Source organism: Poecile atricapillus, chromosome 3 (assembly GCF_030490865.1).
Source record: "Poecile atricapillus isolate bPoeAtr1 chromosome 3, bPoeAtr1.hap1, whole genome shotgun sequence".
NCBI lineage: Eukaryota > Metazoa > Chordata > Aves > Passeriformes > Paridae > Poecile > Poecile atricapillus.
In genome coordinates, this window is record NC_081251.1 from 85,146,021 (window position 1) to 85,164,282 (window position 18,262).

General features: G+C 32.9%; 1 protein-coding gene across 1 annotated transcript in view; it reads left to right on the plus strand.

The window, feature by feature from the left end:
- Positions 1 to 18,262, plus strand: part of DNAH8 (dynein axonemal heavy chain 8) — a 125,471-nt gene that overhangs the window by 63,796 nt on the left and 43,413 nt on the right. Inside the window, 13 exon segments of the mRNA XM_058835725.1 lie at positions 57 to 197; positions 3,446 to 3,683; positions 4,760 to 4,902; positions 5,467 to 5,601; positions 7,723 to 7,845; positions 8,834 to 9,047; positions 9,597 to 9,706; positions 10,471 to 10,634; positions 13,654 to 13,846; positions 14,278 to 14,400; positions 16,782 to 16,912; positions 17,242 to 17,395; positions 17,826 to 17,990. Of these exon segments, the coding sequence (XP_058691708.1) occupies positions 57 to 197; positions 3,446 to 3,683; positions 4,760 to 4,902; positions 5,467 to 5,601; positions 7,723 to 7,845; positions 8,834 to 9,047; positions 9,597 to 9,706; positions 10,471 to 10,634; positions 13,654 to 13,846; positions 14,278 to 14,400; positions 16,782 to 16,912; positions 17,242 to 17,395; positions 17,826 to 17,990 (2,034 nt within the window).

Below are 18,262 nucleotides of genomic sequence, written 5' to 3' on the forward strand. Positions count from 1 at the left end.
TTATTATACCTTGCTGTACATTTTATAGAGTATATTATTGTGGATTTTTTCTTCAGGCATGGCTGAAAAAACGTACTTCTCAAGAAGCTGAACTTTTGCAAAGTTTATATGACAGAATCTTTGAACCAGCATATACATATATGAAACTAAACCTTAACCCCAAAATGGAGCTTCTGGAATGTAACTACATTATGCAGGTAAAACAGATACTGTATGAGTCTGTATGAATTGACTGACAATAGTAAAAATTAAGAAATAGGAAGGAGAATATTTGATAGCTGTAAAATTTAATTTGAAAATATCATCTCCTGTAAAAGAAAAGCTCAAGATCAGTTTCTTGGCCAATATAAGAGAAAGTGTGAAGATGTGCAAAAGAAAATTTTTCTTCTCTGTATTACTTCATACCTAGGCTAGACTTCTAATGATTGGGATTTGCAGGCTTCAGTATATTTCTAGAAGTGTATGTTTAATAAGCTAGTGGATTCATTTTGGTTCTTTTAATACCTAAATATTGTGGGAAGGCTCACTGTATCTCTACTAGCAGTGTCAGCAGAGAGAGAGGAGAAAAATTCTATTTATCTTTTAATCTTCACATGTGATAGGTGCAATTCTGTCCATCAGCTCTTTCAAGGTGAATATAGTAATTTTTGCCTCTCCTTTCTTATCAGTTGGAATTCTACCTTGAGTGGAGTCCAAACTATATCAGTGATTTATAAATAATATGTGTTTGGCAGATTTTGCAAGACTGACAGTCCTTAACTGCATATCTCCAGCTGATTTGTTCATGAGTCTGTTGTCATCTGCAGTTTCTAAGTTTCTAGACTTCCCATTTGTCAATGTAATCTACCTTTTATTTTGACACACTCATAAAAAATTTAGTGGTGCCCTTGAAAAGAGTCTAGACAAGATAATGTTCTGGATAGCACTCCAGTTTAATGTTAGATTACTGAATTTGCACCCAATAGATTTTTGCCGTTCATTAGAGGGTGAGTTTCAGATTTTCTAGACTGTGAAGTATTCTACTGCAAACCAATAGCCACAGTAAATGCTGGAGAGCTTAACTGTGCAGTATCAAATGCAATTAGAGTATTTTTAGAATTAAAGTCCCCAAGCAAAAACAATTGAACTAACCACTTTATGATGTGTAATGGACAACATTTTTGAGAGAGTTATTGTTTTTCTTCTGTATTTCTTATCTGTGAAACCTCTGACTAACTAAGCTTGTCTTCATAGAAGATTTTTCCTGTGATCAAAAGTTTCTGTTATTTTTGATTAGCACTTGTTAGGAAGTGTCAGCAAGTCAGTGCTCTATTTATGCTGCTTGATCAGGGAAATATTTTCCTGATTTAAGCTGTATTGAATGTTTCTTTGTGACAATGAAAATCACTAGTAACTTTCTGTTACATCTGTGGCAAAGTAAATTACTCTTAGCAGGCCTCCCTGATTGTGTTATCTAAGAGCCAGAGACACCAGAGATTTTTACCCTACTTATACATTAAAATCCCAGCTTTGCCGTAAATGGTCTCTGTGCAGAAACCTTATCAGCTTCCTGATTTGTTGGGTCTTATGTCTCTTTAGCAATTGTAGAATTCAGGAGTTGCTGCTTCTATTTAGTTCATGCATTTTCAAAAATTACAACCAAAACAAAACAGTTGCATCTGGTAGACTTGTATTTGAGTTCCAAAGCTCACTTTTGGATGTTCATCCAAACATGTACATGTACCTGATTATGTGCCATTCGTTGGCATTCACAGTTTAAGTTGCCTATTCATGTATAGTAGCTTTATAATGGTTTAATATAAATATGATCTCTCCTTTGCTTTCCTCCTTGTAATTTCTGCTGACTTTCTAACTCTTTGTGCATCATCTGGCCCACCTCATTAGGTAGGCAAATGCCATTTACCTTAGGATATTCAACACCAGTCTTTTGTTTAAAGTTATCCTGCTTTACAAGCCTATTGGAAAAGTCAGTGAACTTGTAGCTAAAGGAGATCTGATTGATACAGTCTGCATGAAGGATTAAAGGTGTTTGACATTGTTCTTTACCAGGATGCTCAATAGTCATAGCAGAAGGTAGGAGTTTCATTTCCAGATAAAATAATGTATTGAAAGGTAGGAAATGTATGACTGGATTATCAGCTTTTAGGAAGGACAGAAGTTATCGTTCACCCTGCAGCACCTTTGCTGGGATCAGTGCTGTTCAAAATGTTCATAAACAATTTGGAAAAGTTTTAGGTGAAGAAATTCACTGACAATACTGGATTATTCAGGGTGTTAAGGACAAAACAACTAACCATGAAGAACTGTAGACAGATTTTATGAGGCTGAATAAATAGGTAATAAAATGGCAAATGAAATTCAGTGAAGGTAAGTGTGAAGGAGTTCACACAGGAAGAAAACAAACGGTTCAATGCCATGAGTAGCAGACCTATGGGACATCTTGCCAAAGGTTGTAATAGACAATAAAATTTATGTAAGCTCAAGACCAGTCTTGCTATTTTCAGGGTGGAAAAAAACACATGGAATTATAAAAGCAGAAAAAGTGTGTGTTGTTCAGAAAGTCCCAAGCCAGAGAGGGTACCAACAGGAAATAGTACCCCAGCACCACCAGAAGCCAAGAGAGATTTTTTTCTTTTACTCTTCTCCACTTTTGGCCACTGTTGCAAATGAGATGCTGGGCAAGTATTAGAAGTATGTGTTACTGTATTACTTCCCACTCCAAGTATGAGATGCAAGACAGCATAAAGAGTACTAATGCTAAGAGCTGACTGAAAATCTCTTTCACTGTTAAAAAGATAGATTTTGGAAAAGTATGCTGTGCACTGCCTTGCTTAGAAGGGGAGTACAAATGGGGTTACCTAAGACAGTCAAACAACCGAATTCATAAGCAACACTACAGAATTGTAGATAACAAGTTACTATTTTTCTAGAATCTGAACTCTAGTTCCTTGGAAACAGAGTGAAGCAATCACATAATAGAATAATTTAATCTATTTTTTAAAACTGAAAAAATAGACGTTAATGTAATAGATACATGAATTGTACCATAATTGAGATAAATACATCAGACAGATGCTGAAAATTCTTCCATGCTTAAAAATGGAAAAAAATGGCTAGGCATCACCTATTCTGAATATTATAAAGCCCCTTAAAAATCTGTTTTGTTACCCTAGCTCATAAATGACATTTATTTTGTAGGCATAATTTAAAAGGATAATTGATGATCAAATTGCCTATGTAATTTTGAAAATTTTGTTTAGTTTCATATAGCTATCTTTAATAAATTTTATTTGGTTTGTTCTTCTGAATTTTTTGTTTGGATTTTTTGTAATCTGTATTGATTTAAATTTTGAATATATATAAATAACACATGTGTATACATATATAGGTAAATAAAAAGATATTATGCAATATTTTCTAAATGCATATTTTAAAATATTTTCAGTCCATTAATCTTCTGGAGGGCTTGATTCCATTGAAGGAAGAACGTGGTGTATCAGCTACAAATCTTCTGCATAAATTGTTCAACTTTGCAATAATGTGGAGTTTAGGTGCCCTTCTGGAGCTGGACAGTCGAGATAAACTTGAAGCCTTCATTAGAGCTCATGATAATAAATTAGACTTACCGAAAATCCCTCGTGGCAGCAATCAAACGATGTATGAGTTTTATGTTAGTGATCGTGGTAAGAAAAAGAACCAATATTGTTTTTTAAACTGTCATTTTAAAGCTCTGTTACTGCTTTAGTCCTTATTGTACAGCCCTATGAGTTGAGGTTTTTTGACATTGTAGTACCAGCACATCTGTGAATGTGAGAAGTCAGAGACAAGAGATAGAGTGCTCTTTGCTAACATTTTATTATTTCTTTTTAATTTGCTTCTTACAAATTACTTTTCTATTAACTTTGCCAGCCTACAGTTTGTAGATAATTTATGCTTAGGCTAGTTTAGTCTAGCTTAATATTATTTTATGTTTAATTTTCTTACATCTGATAGTTTTTGTTAAAGGAATAAAATCTTATTTTAATTTTGCTTAATAATTATTACTCACATCTAATAACCGGTCATAAATCTGAAAGATTATAGAATTATAAGAATAGTGAGATATTTTGATTCTTGATATTTTGAATAGTGTGCTATTTTCTAGAACAAGTTTTTTAGTTTAACTAGCACACGCAACCATTGTCACAAAAACTTTACTGTTATGACAGAGAGTATGTTCTCTTCTGAAGAAATTAATTTTTCTCATATACAGATCCAGTTGGTTTTTTGCCAGCAGCATTGATTTAGTATGCATATATGCAATACATATTTTCATGTTCTGTAATTTTTCACCAGCAGTGTGAGAATCTTTGGGGTTTTCATTTAGATAAGTATATATAAGTTTAATAAATATATCTACATTTAGTAGGATTATAGACTAATTACTCATGGAATAATTACTAATTATAATTAATTAAATAATTAAAAATAAATAAATAAATAAATAAATAAATAAATAAATATAGAATAATTACTTAGATCATGACTAAGAGTGTCCTTTGTTAGGTGCATTTTAGACAGATTTGAGAAAATTTATTGGTTTTTATACTTTGTAGTATTCTTCCCAAAATATCTATTTGTTTTTAAATTATTGTATTAATGAAATATTGAATGTATTGAACATGATCAGAATTTTTTTGGTTTGGTTTTTTTTTGGGTTTTTTTTTGTTGTTGTTGTTGTTGTTTGTTTGTTTATTTGGGGTTTTTTTGGTAATTTCAGGTGCCTGGGAGCACTGGAGTAAAAGAGTTCAGGAATTTGTTTATCCAACAGATCATGTCCCAGACTATGCATCTATTCTGGTTCCAAATGTTGATAATACCAGAACTCAGTTTTTGATAAACACAATTGCAAAGCAAAAGAAAGTAAGTACAAGATTACATATTTTAGTATATATTTCATTTATATATAAACTAAATAGAAAACTACTTAAAAAGTAACTGGATGCTACAATTGTTCTTCATCTTCTAATCATTGTCTCTAGTCGTTGCTTCTTAGGTGCGTCATTATATTGTTTTATTTTTATTTTCTTAACATGGAACCTCTGTAATTATTTTTGTGCATGATCAAAACTTTAAAACATAAAGGAAGAAATTTACAGGAAGTCTTCTTAGGATCGTCCACTAAAAGAGACTGTTGCAGCTGATGTGTCGGAAACTGGAAGAAGTTTGGCAATTGGAACAAAAGCCTCTAGCACATTCTTGTTTCTTCCTTTCCCTTTGCAAAGAAATTTCTTGGAGAATCTGTGTGGGATGGAGAACACAAAACCACATATGGTTTCAGTGCATATGAAGACATGAAAATCCTATCAAAATATGTTGCATTTTAAAATAGACATAAAAACTATTTTTTTCTCAAAAAAAAGGTCTGTTATGCATATATAAACGTAAGTTTTGATATTACTTATGTGGTTTAAATATCTGTTACAGGCTGTTTTGCTCATAGGAGAACAGGGGACTGCAAAGACAGTCATGATTAAGGGATATATGAAGAGATATGACCCAGAAGAGCATTTGTCAAAAAGTCTAAACTTTTCATCTGCCACAGAACCATTTATGTTTCAGGTAAAAATACAGATTTTAAAAAATCTTGCCTACTATTTCCTTGCTAAGTATATAAAGGGTACTTAATTCTGATTTTGAATTCTATTCTAAAGGACCTTTTTTGTCTAAGTCACTTCAATATTTCAGAAAATTCTATTAAAGTAATTTTTTCAGATCGGAGTAAAATATAGCCACTCACATAGAGATATCTATATTCATGATTGCTGTGTGGTTTTGTAGTTATGGAATTCTAAGAATCTTCTTTTTATTTTTTGCTAAAGACCTTTGATTTTCTTTTTAGATTTTTGATTATACATTAGGTTTTTCTGATTCTTTAGTATATAGTGTTAATCTAGTTTTTATAGTATAGTTAGTATAGTATATTTTTGTTAAATAAAGAACAGATTTCAACCTTTAGGTAATTTTATTCTTCAGTTCAGGAGTAACTACAGCATCAGAAATTCAATCTTTAAAGACCTCTAGCATGACAACTTTGTAGAAATTTCTCTTTCCAATGTAACTTGGTAAAAATCCATATAAATAGAAAAATATGCTGTATATATTTTTTTCAAGTGATTGAAAGGATGTTTTTTAATGCTGTTATAATGCTGGTATGATTTGACATTACTAAGTTGCTAGGATGTGATTCTGTAAGTTAAATTTGCTTTATTACCAATTCAATGCAATGAATTTATGATGATGAGCCTCTGGTAGGAAAAGGAATTCATTTTGGAATATTTCTTGATTGAAAAATCTATTTGTAGAATATTCCAAAATTGGGCATCTTTTTAAAAAACCTAATGTAAATGTTAGTAAGAAAATAGTAAAAATTAATGGAATATGCACCTATTAAAAAAAAAAAAATCCAGAGTCACAGAATGGCTGCTGAGTTTTTCTCAGCAGGTATTCTTATGTGTAAGAACTCTGGTCATGGTTTGTATTAAAATGAGACAGAACAAGGCAGCCATCCTTTCAGGCATGCAAGGCTTATTGAACAGTCAGTATCTCTATCCCAATGTCCTTTACTAAGCATATTATGGGTCCTTAGAACATTCCTGGAAACAAATTCCAGACTTGCTTGTCTCTGGTACAGAGGGTGTGTGAGAGAACCGTAGTGTGTCTTTTTTCTGCTGCAGTCCTGCAGCACTTCAGAGGAGGGACTCCCTTAGAGCAAGTTAGCTCAAGCCATAGTTCACTCTGTTGGTTTCCAATGGAGAGATGTAGCAAAAAACCAGGTTAAATGCTTCTAATCATTTGAAAGAGTTACATTCAAGATTGTTTTGTTGTTTTTTTTTTTAATTTTGAGTCACCATTCTGAGGCTCTTTGAAAGGTTGTGTGATTTTGGATTCATTAGACATGGTACAGAGTCATTGATTTCTTATGTAATCACTTACCAGTTTCTCTTTTTCACCTTAACCACATATTCTCTGTAAGCCTGTATCTGAAAATACTTATCAATACCCTGTTGTAAAAATGGGACAAAAACATTGGACAAAAGATGTGTCTATTTTCAATTTCAAAAATACTATTGATACTTTTATCTTTATGACAGCACATGCTATTCATATAGGGTGACATTTGTGCTTTTATGGAGAAAATGTCACTTATCAAAGGAAAACATCTGGTACCATCTTGTAAGGTGTTTTTTTCTGTTTTTATTTAGGTATCTTTAGAAAGACTGTAGAGCTGTAGAACTTCAAAGAAACATTGCAGTTATATATCAATCTTACTTTTCTGTTGCATCCACTTTCTTGCCACCAAAATATTAAAATTTTGCATTACATCCCTCACAAGACACTTGGGAAATAAATCATAGTTAAAGGAATCTAAGTTGCCTCCATGTACTCTGCAGTTGTATTGCAAATATTGAACAAGTGATATTAGTTTGGGAAATTATAATGCTGATAATGAAATAATAATTTCAAAGTCTGAAAACTTATTAAAAACTTCTGATAGCCAGAGGTTGGTTGCAGGACAGGAGTTGGATTCCTCGGGAACTGGGTTCCTTAATACTACAATTAAGGATGAAACTACTAACAAAAAGAGGGAATCAATGTCTGAGTGCCGTAGCAGACATTCAACAATGTCTTTTAAATACCTTTGCCTTAGATATGAAATGAGAACTAACTTTACCTTTTTAGAGGACAATAGAGAGTTATGTGGACAAACGTGTTGGAAGTACTTATGGACCTCCTGGGGGCAGAAAGATGACTATTTTTATTGATGATATCAATATGCCATTTATCAATGAATGGGGAGATCAGGTAAACATTTTCAATATTTACTACTTATTTGAAAATTGTTGTGCTTTTTATATATGTACACGTGGGAATCAGTGGACTTCTGAAATATTTAAATTAACTGTTAATTATTGGAAATGCTTTATAATTTTGATACATTGACACACACAAAAAAGGAGAGCGCTAAATTTTTAGACAAGTAATATAATGATGCCATATTTTACATAACCTCCACTTCCTTATTTTTTTAAGACTAAACAAAAATTAGCACTGGACTAAGGTAACATATTATCAGTTTCAAGATTGACATTAATCTGAGAGCACTAATTAAAAAAGTTCTGCCAAGAGAAAGACCAACACCTTGGAGAGAGAAATAAAGGATATTAAAAATTCAAGGCCTCCACTAGGTCTTGCATTATGGCCCCAAGACATGGCTCAAATATTTTTGATTGGATAGTGGTTTGTGATTAGTGACATGCCTGCCACATGTCGTGTTGGTTTTGGTAGGGTATGTGAGCACGTACATAAAGCTTGCTGAATATCTTTGGAGCACTTGCTATGGGGCAAATTCTGTGGCTGTATAGTAGAATGAAGAATGAATAATCTTTCCAAAAGAAGCATAAAAGAATCAGTTGTTTTGCTTCAAAGGAGGCCCAAGAGTGAGCTGAAAAGCATAGCTGGAACATCTGTAGCTGAATTTCCAGCAACAAAATAAGGAACAAAATAATTTTTCCCCCAGTTAATTTCTTTAATTTTGTTTATTTCAAAAGAATACAAGCAAATTTTCTTGATATTATATGGCAGTAGAGCTCTGAAACAATTTTCCTGCCATTTAAAATCTCATAAACCAAGATCTTCCATATGACTAAGGAAGGCAGTTTAATCTGTTTTTAGATTAAGGTAACAATATTTCTCTATGGATTAGTAGAGTTACAAAAATAAGTTATCATGGTGTATTTTTCTTCTTTACTTGCATAAATTTCTAATTTGTACAACTTATATAAATTTGCAGATAACAAATGAAATTGTCCGTCAGATGATGGAAATGAGAGGAATGTACAGCTTGGATAAACCTGGAGACTTCCTTACAATTGTAGATGTACAAATAATAGCAGCAATGATACATCCTGGAGGAGGCCGTAACGATATTCCCCAGCGTTTAAAAAGACAGTTTTGTGTATTCAATTGTACATTGCCGTCCAACACATCCATCGACAAAATTTTTGGTACTTTTTTCTCTTGCTTTAGTACAATTTATTTCTCTTTGTAATGGACTTAAAATTTATAGAAGTATGATTTCTTTCTGACTTTCGTCATGCAAATTCAGAGTTCTTCCAGTACAAAAACTGAACCTGTGGTACAGCAAAAATAGTGCTGTGGAAGAGAAATGAAACTCTTTAAATGCTTGTATTCCTTATTTTGGACACACAAATACTAAGAAAGTAACTACATTTCCTGGAAGACTGTGAGCACTGCTATTTCTGTGTAGGTTAACATTCCACCTCTGAACTGTCTGAAATGCTCTCTGTTGCTAAATTTCTCGGTTCTGGTAACTGTCAATACAGGATATGGTAGAAACGCCTCACTTACTGCCCAATGTTTCTATACAAATTCAGAAAAGCCATAGACAACAGAAAAAAATCATTTCATCTGTAATTTTAAATTATGTTTTACCAAGTAATGTTTTAAATAAACACCTGTTTGTCTTGCTCGTGACCTACCTTATTATATCCTACAAGCTGAGATTAATTGTTTATTGCATCTTGTATTTTCAGGTATTATTGCCACTGGATACTTTCATCCCTGTAGAGAATTCAACCCTGAAGTATGTAATATGGTGGAAAAATTGGTCTCAACAGGAAGAATATTGTGGCAACAGACAAAGGTATAAATTCAAGGAAAATTTTATCTCTGAATAGAGTGACTATTAGTTTAGTTTAGGTGACTATTCCCTAAGATCATATTTATAAGAAAAACCCAAACAGGAAAAAAAAAAAAAAAAACAAACCCAAACACCCCACCCTCTCAAAAATAGGAAAAGAAAAATAAAGATTTAAAAAAACAGAGGATGGGCTACATTGTTTTTGAGATTAAATCCGAAAACTATAAGTTTTCAGTATACAAGACAGATGAATGGAAATATCAGTCCATTCATTCTTATAAGTTAATTCATGTTACCCAAAGCTTTGATCTCCATAGCTACAGAATAGGGAGTGAAATTCTTTACAAAACCAGAGCAACACATGAAAAAATTACATGTAAATCTTGGTTTTCTACATTGAGTGAGAGATCCTGCTTTCAAATAATTTGACACTCTTGGTGTCTTCTTATAAAGAGTTTTCCCTCAGTATTATGTTTGTGAATTAGTATTTTTGTTATTTGTATGTCTTATACATTAATTATTAATGACAATTATTAATTACATATTGATAATTTATTAATTATTAATTGTTGAGTGAGTTTAATGATAAAGTTGGTGTTTCAATTGTTAATAATTAATTAATTATTATTAGTTAATTATAATATTTCTTAATTGTGATTAATGTATTTATTAATGATAAAGTTATTAATTATATAGTTATAGATTTTATTATTACTGATTTTTTTCTCGGTATTACTGATTTGAATATTAACAATATTTTTCTTTAGGCAAAGATGTTACCCACACCATCTAAATTCCACTATATCTTCAACCTTCGAGATCTTTCTAGAATTTGGCAAGGAATGTTAACTATAAAGGCAGAAGAATGCAACACCAGCACTGTTATCTTAAGACTTTTTAAACATGAATGTACCAGAGTAATTGCTGACAGGTATGATAATTATAGCATTTTATATTTAGTACGTTTAGCCATTTACTTAATTTATGTTCATACATCTGTAAAATTTCTAAATATTATAAATCTTATTAGGCCAATTTGAAAAATTTTATTTTACATATAGTCTGCATTAGGGTATTATTCAAACAAATATCATGGTATGTACTAATAGATTAACCCAGTAACTGAATGGAAAACATCAAAATATCTACATATTATATATTTAACCTACATTTTTTTTTTCCCCTTTGGTCACACTCAGCTGATTCCGCTGTAGAAAAGAGAACCTTATGGTGTCCTAAATTATCCACATAGGATAATTTAAAATTGCTTTGCTCCCCACACAGAGAAAAATAAAACGGGATTTCATGCTTATGACTAAAAATTGGCCCATTTCCTATAAATCTCTTTCAAAATACTCATAAAACAGATATAGCTATGACCTGTATATCTTGGAGACCGCTATTATTTTTCTGTTCATTGTGTTTCAATTTCTTGTGAAATTCTAGATGTAGCACTATAGCTGCTGCTAAAAGCATGCCATATACCCAGTACTACTGTGAGAAGTTATAATTAATACATTTTTTTTCTTACTCTGATGCCCTGAGGAACAGGATTTATGATTTTTATAAAGTAATATTTTAGACTTGCAGTATTAAATTTAAATATTAACTCTTTAAAACAGTTATGTCTATTTTCTTACACTTCATTGACTTTATAAAGCTATCACAAAGTAAAAGGAATGACAAATATTTTGTCATGGACTGAAGAAGGCATTTTAGTGTTTTTGCTTCTAGTTACACCTAAAAGTTTTGAATTAAAAAGTGATCAGGTGTTACCTGCCATGACCAGAATGTTTTCTGTATTCAACACAGCGGCAAACCTTAAAATGGAATTTATCTATTTTAAGATACTGACTACATAAATGCAGTCTGGTGAAGATGATTTGGCATGGTAGCACGCGAGACAAATGTGTAATGATTCTAGCAGGGTCAACCTTAATCATGTTATTCAATTATCTTGTCAGTGTAAAGAGGTATAGAAGAAATATAAGAAGTTCCATCTCTGTTTTTTAAAATACAAGATGGACAAAGTGATATCCTCCTAAGTATATGCTGATATGTGGACTTCAGCATATATTCAGCTGAAACAGAAAAAAACCCCAAGATATATAAAACTTAGAGATGAATTTCACACTGCCAAAACTGGTGGATTATACAACTGCCCTCTATTTCATGTAAATGTTAGAAACTATTCCAAACCAAAAAAAAAATACCTTTGTCAAAATGTTTTGTTTATCATCCCTGCCTGTATCTTCTAGAATGCCTCATTTTCTTTCATGAGAGCTCTGAGTCAGCTGGCAGAGCCCATCTCTTCCTCAGAAGGTGCCTTAACAAACTTAAGAGCCAAGGAAGATTGCTGTTATCCCCAGTTTCAATATCCTGTATGAACCATAATCTTGCTCACTTTCTCTAGTCTCCTAAAATACATAAGCTGAACTCAGGAAAGGCATGCAGGAAATGTAAAAGTAAATATTATCCATCAGGTGTCAAGAATATAAAAATAAAGGCCAGACTTTTCTGCTGACTTAAGTAGTTATTTCTCCAAGATCAGAGAAAGCCCATCCACCACAAAATATTAGCAGTGCTGATATTTCTAGTTGTCTGAACTATCCTATATTATACAAACTTACATATTTGCTAAAATTTATGTCTATACATTTTTATATGCAGCAGAGTGCTGTTGATATGAGACTGGGGAAAATGTTTAATTTTAATTTAAAGCTAAGATTCTCCCTACTAAGGCAAAAGTATCATACAGAATCATATAGTGTATTATTTTCTCCTTTAAAGTTGGGAGCAATATCATTGGCATTTATTGATGTGTTCATATATGTTCTTAATTTGTTGTGGTAAATTTAAAAATGCATAGAGGATATGTACATGTACAGATATGTTATGTATTAGAAAGAGGAAGAGAGAGTGTAGTCATGCGTTCCCTGTTTCCATGCTGATTTTAAATTTCCTAGTGGTTAATATTATAATGTCATTACTAAAGATCTCTAACAATAGTGATGTAATGAATATCTAGGCTGTCTCTATAACAGTTCTTCAATTTAGCTTGCCTTATTTGAAAATTCGCAGCACTGGGCTTCTTCACATTGTTCTGCATTCCTCTCAGTTGTATCACTGAAAAGAAAAATAAGTAAATATACAGAGATTGTTTTTTTCTGTACTTCAGCATTTACAGTTTGACTTAACTTTTTCTGTGGATGAGGTAGTTCTTGTCTTTTATGTTTGCCAGTTACTCCTAAGTATCATTCTTCATTGCTTTACCAATAATCATAAGCAGAGTAGTCGAAGGTCTGATCCGTATTAAAATTAAATTGAATCTGTCAAGGGAAGCAGATGAAGTTTTTTACATAATGAAATGTAGTCACTAGTATATGTTTCCAGACTTTAATTAGTCCCCTCAACCCAAATGTGTATTCCTCTCTGCTAATTATGGATTTTTTGTGTAAGAAGGGTTGAGAATGGTTTCAGGTTGTAGTGGCATATGCTACTTCCTTTCCCTATTCCTTGTCCAATTGCTGCTTCATAGGCAGTATTATGATACCATAAAATATGCTGTTCTACTGCAAGCTGAAAGATGATAAGGCTCACTTAGCCATGGTTATTTGGGAAAGCATTCATCCTTTCTCATCCTTTTTTAACTGAAAAATAACATGGTCTTCGTTGTGTCATTCTTGGTGAAAGTTGGAAAATAAAATAATTTTGGTTTATATTTCATGTCACTATTATACTTTGTAGTATGGAAGCACTTGATTTTTGTGAATGTTGCCTAATCCATTTCTGTGACTACAGTGTAGTATGTATTGTCTAATATGTATTTTTCTTTAAAATGTTGCAAGTTATTGTTTTGATTTAGTTCTTTTCTTAGTATTTAGATAGCTATTTTCTCTCTACATAACTAGAAATATTTTTTTAAATTTTTACTAATTTATGGTTTTCAGGTTTAATACACCTGAAGATACAGTCTGGTTTGAACAAACTATTGATAAAACAATTGAGGAATATGTGGAGGCAGATTTAAGCGAAGTTCTCCAAGCTGAACCATATTTTGTAGATTTTTTACGGGATGAGCCTGAGGCAACTGGTGAAGAAGCAGAAGATGTTGAGCTTCAGGCACCAAAAATTTATGAGGAGGTATTTCATTTTACACATCAAATACTAGGCACCAAAGTTTTTCTTTAATTATTAAGTGTTTTATATTGCTGAACTCATACAATACAGAAAATTTTGTTGAATAGCTACCACATTTTGTGTGAAAATGCATCTAGATTTTCCTGGGTAGCATGCAATAAATCATTTGTTGATTTGTTGATAAGACTTAATAATGACATATAAATGTGGTCTATTTTTTCCGGTTCTCCTTGCTTCTTTTTTTTCTTCCAATCATAGCAAAAAATTTCTGCTTAAACACAGCTACAATAATGATGGTGAATTAGCAAGATAATATCATTACACGTGGCCAGCACATAAGACTGAAGTTTGTGTAAAAATATCAGGGAAGTTTTAAAATTCTTAAGTGCCCTACTAGTGTTGTTACAGATCTATTTATTTTATTTTTTTTTCAGATTCCAAGCTATGAATTCCTTTGTAACAAGTTGCGGGCATATCAGTCACAATACAATGAAAATATTAGAGGGTCGTTTCTTGATTTGGTGTTTTTTAAGGATGCAATGACACATCTTATTAAGGTTTGTTATTGCTACTTTTATATTTGTTTGTTATAACAGTGTTCCTTATTTGGACAAGCTATTCTTAGCGCATTGTGAAAACCTATTCTTAACCCCAAACTGCTTTGCCATCTTTGCATGGTCATTTTCGAGAACTAAGAAAGAGCTACAGTCATTTTACCTGTTTGCATGTTTTATAATAAGTTCCTTATTCAAGTATCTGTTTAAACTTCTATGTATTCAGACAGATGAAGATTTTCCTCAATGGGAAAGGTGAGACCATAAGTAAAGTCATTTATATTGTCTGTATAAAAGTATTTTTTAATCATTTAGAATTCAGAGAACACTTCAAATGTGTCTGTACCTGATGGGACAAAAACAACTTGAGGTAGAATCTGGTTGAATGAGAGACATGAAAGGAAATATAAATTAGGGCTGCAATAGAATCAATGTGTAGGGTAGAGTTTATGGTAGTGTGTAGGTCTCAACTAACAATCATTTGTTCTCCTACTCAGAAAGGAATATATAAGAAAAGAATTAATCTGAAATCAAAATATGATTCATGGGGGTGAAATAAAGGCAAAGTATGAGGTTTGTGTCTCAGGTTTAAGTAGTGTTGTCTCAGGAATTGCTTTGACTGCATGATCTGATTACTGAAAGACACACAGAAGTTGCAGTGAAACAAAAACAGAAGGTGTTTTGTTCATCTCTAGTTGACCTCAAATTAAGTAAATGTTTGTTTGCTTTGCATTTAAACAGAAATAAATAAATTTCTTTGTAAATATGGTTCACATGATGCTAGATGAAATTCCGAAGACCTTGAAAGCCTCTGACACTCCATTTTTATTGGCAAGTTTTAGACAGAACATCCTTGTTACAAAATTAGTGACATCAGGACTCCTTTCTACCTAAAGTGACAATAAATCTAGTCACCCACATAATTTCATATTTAGACTTCTTTAATATATCTGAATAGGTTCAGAAGGAAAAGTTCAGTAAGCTAAAATTTTATAAAAGATAAAAATGAATATATTTCAAAGACTTGATGTAGATGCCAATCTTCTGCATTTTGTGCATAATTTACATGTGGACCAAAATAAAATGTAGAATCTTAAAAGTAATAGTGCACTAATGTATCATAAACCCAAAGAAGATGTGTCAAAAAGCAATAGAATAGTAAATTTGTAATTCAACTTTTAAGTCTGGAGACTTGGTAAGAAAACTATCACAAAATAAATGTTGCAAGTAGACAGACTAGAAGATTACATTATGTCTTGGTTTTGGAAGACAGGTGTCTGCTAGGGAGGGCAGGAGCCTCCCTTGGAATGAAAATGTAGACCCCCCTCCCTCTGAATTATTATAATTCTGAAATCAAGGGTTCTCAGGCAGAGATCTGGGGATACGAATAAAAGTTCTTTACTAGTAAGTATAACGAGGCACACAAACAGCAATAACTACAGCATTAACAACAAAACAGAGCCAGGGACCCCGTGACAGCCTTCTCAGCTGAGGCGGGAAGGGATGGAGGAGAGGTTTTGCTTCACAAACCCCCTGGGGCAGTCAGTCCCGGTACTCCTGCAGGGCTCTGAGGAACGCTCAGCTGGAAAGGCAGGAATGAGCCGAGATCCCGGCCCGATGGATGAAGTGAACCAGCAGCTCCATGGCGGTGGCTGGCACTGCTGCACGTCCCGGCAGAACAGGGGGTGCGAGGCCACCAACGAAGAGGGGAGAAGGAGAAGAAGCAGCAGCAGCTCCGTCTGGGTGACGGCGAATTCTCTATTCTCCGCAGCAACAGCTCTCAGCCAAGTGTCCTTTTCTGAAGCTGAAGAAGCCAGCAAAATTGCCCCCACCCTCCCCTTCTTACTGCCCCTCTTCCCCGCTGTGCCCAGCCGAACTCTGTGTTTCGCAAGTACCCACCAAGTACCAGCAGTCAGGGGTTTTCCCCCGCAACTAATGGGTAAAAATTCCACAAGTGAGCCAGAACTGAAAGAAGGACACCTAACCCCCAACACATTAAAGCATAGTTTAAGTCTTTCAGACTACTAAAATTAGGAATGTAGTATGTTTGTTTTTCTAGCTAAAGCTTTTTATTAATATTTTTAAACACATTCAGGATGATGTCTTCAAAATTAACTAGAGCTCAAAATGCCCCCTTTCATGTACACATTAACTATGTGTAGATGATCCATCCTATATTCTTATATGCAGCTTCTTCATTAGTCACTCAAAATTTCTGAAGAATTTACAAGTGTTCTTTGGAGGAAAAATTTTCTGCAAGTATCCTTTTAAAATTTTTTACATTGTATTATAGTAAATTAAGTATAAAGCATATTAGATCTTTAATTTTGCTAGCTAATATTTAAGTTTATTACTGATATTTTTCTTTATTATTTCCTCTACAGGTTTCCCGAATTATTCGGACAGCATATGGAAATGCTTTACTTGTTGGAGTTGGTGGTTCTGGAAAACAAAGCCTTTCAAAGTTAGCCTCCTTCATTGCTGGCTATAAAATATTTCAGATCACTTTAACCAGGTAAGAAATGCGATAAATATATAAATCACGTTAATGGTATTGCTTTGTCTTTACTTGGCCACATATTTTTCTCCTTTTTTTCTTTTTCTTTATTTTCATTTTGTCACCATTGAAAAAATAGTGAAAACAATACACTCTTATCTGGTTTGTTTAACACACTGGATTTATTTTCATTTGAAAAAGGTAGACCATGTGTTAGCTATTCCTGCACAAAAATATGTGTGTTTACAAAGTATGCTTGCAATGTCGTTTATAAAATACTATAATCCAAAAAGAGCAGTATTTTGAGTTGTTTTGAATCAACATGTAATGTTCCTTATCTCGCCTAGATCCTATAATGTAACCAATCTGTCAGAAGATTTGAAAGTATTGTATAGAACAGCTGGACAGGAAGGACAAGGTATCACCTTTATTTTCACTGATAATGAGATAAAAGAGGAATCCTTTTTGGAATATGTAAATAATCTGCTGTCATCAGGAGAGGTAAGGGTCTCAGACTGAAAGGCAATGTGCTCTAGAGGCAGGGTACTGTAGAGTTTGTTCTCACTACTTTATTTTGGTAATACATTGTAGTATCAACAGTGATTAAAATACTTCAAGTTTTTAAATAAGGAGTGCTCTGTATATGTAGTTTCTTTATTTCAGTGTAAGCCAGGAGAATATAAAAAGAGCTGTGGTTAGTATGTCAGTAGCCTTTTATTAAATGATGATTCAATCACCAGTCAAGTCCTATACTCTTCCAGAGTTAGACTTCTTAGTTTTCAATGTAGTTTCATAAGTCTAAATTTTAGTCTAAACTGTGTACATGCAGAGAGAGAGAGAGAGAGATACAGGGGTAAACAGGCAAATATTTATAAATTCTATAATAATGACATCCATGCAATTAATTGTCAATTTTTTATTTTATAAAAAGATTTCTAGTTTATTTGCTCGGGATGAATTGGATGAAATCACCCAAGCATTAATACCTGTGATGAAAAAAGAGCTGCCTCGGCATCCTCCTACCTTTGACAATCTTTATGAGTACTTTTTAAGTCGGGCAAAGAAGAACTTGCATGTTGTCCTCTGCTTTTCTCCAGTAAGTTTTTTCTACATATCTGTATTTCTTCCATTAGCAAACTTGCCAAAGTGATGTAAGAGAAAGTTTTATATTTTTAAGAAAGTTCAAGTTGCATAAATGATTATGGAAGTCTAGTTGTAATTGCTAAGATAATCAAAGTAAGAGTACAGCTATGAGAACTTAACAGCACAATACTTAAAAAATAAAGAATTTCTTACAAAATTTTTTCCTCTCGCATATTCTTTCCTAATACACATCAGTGAATGTATTTTTGTGAAATCATGGCTTTT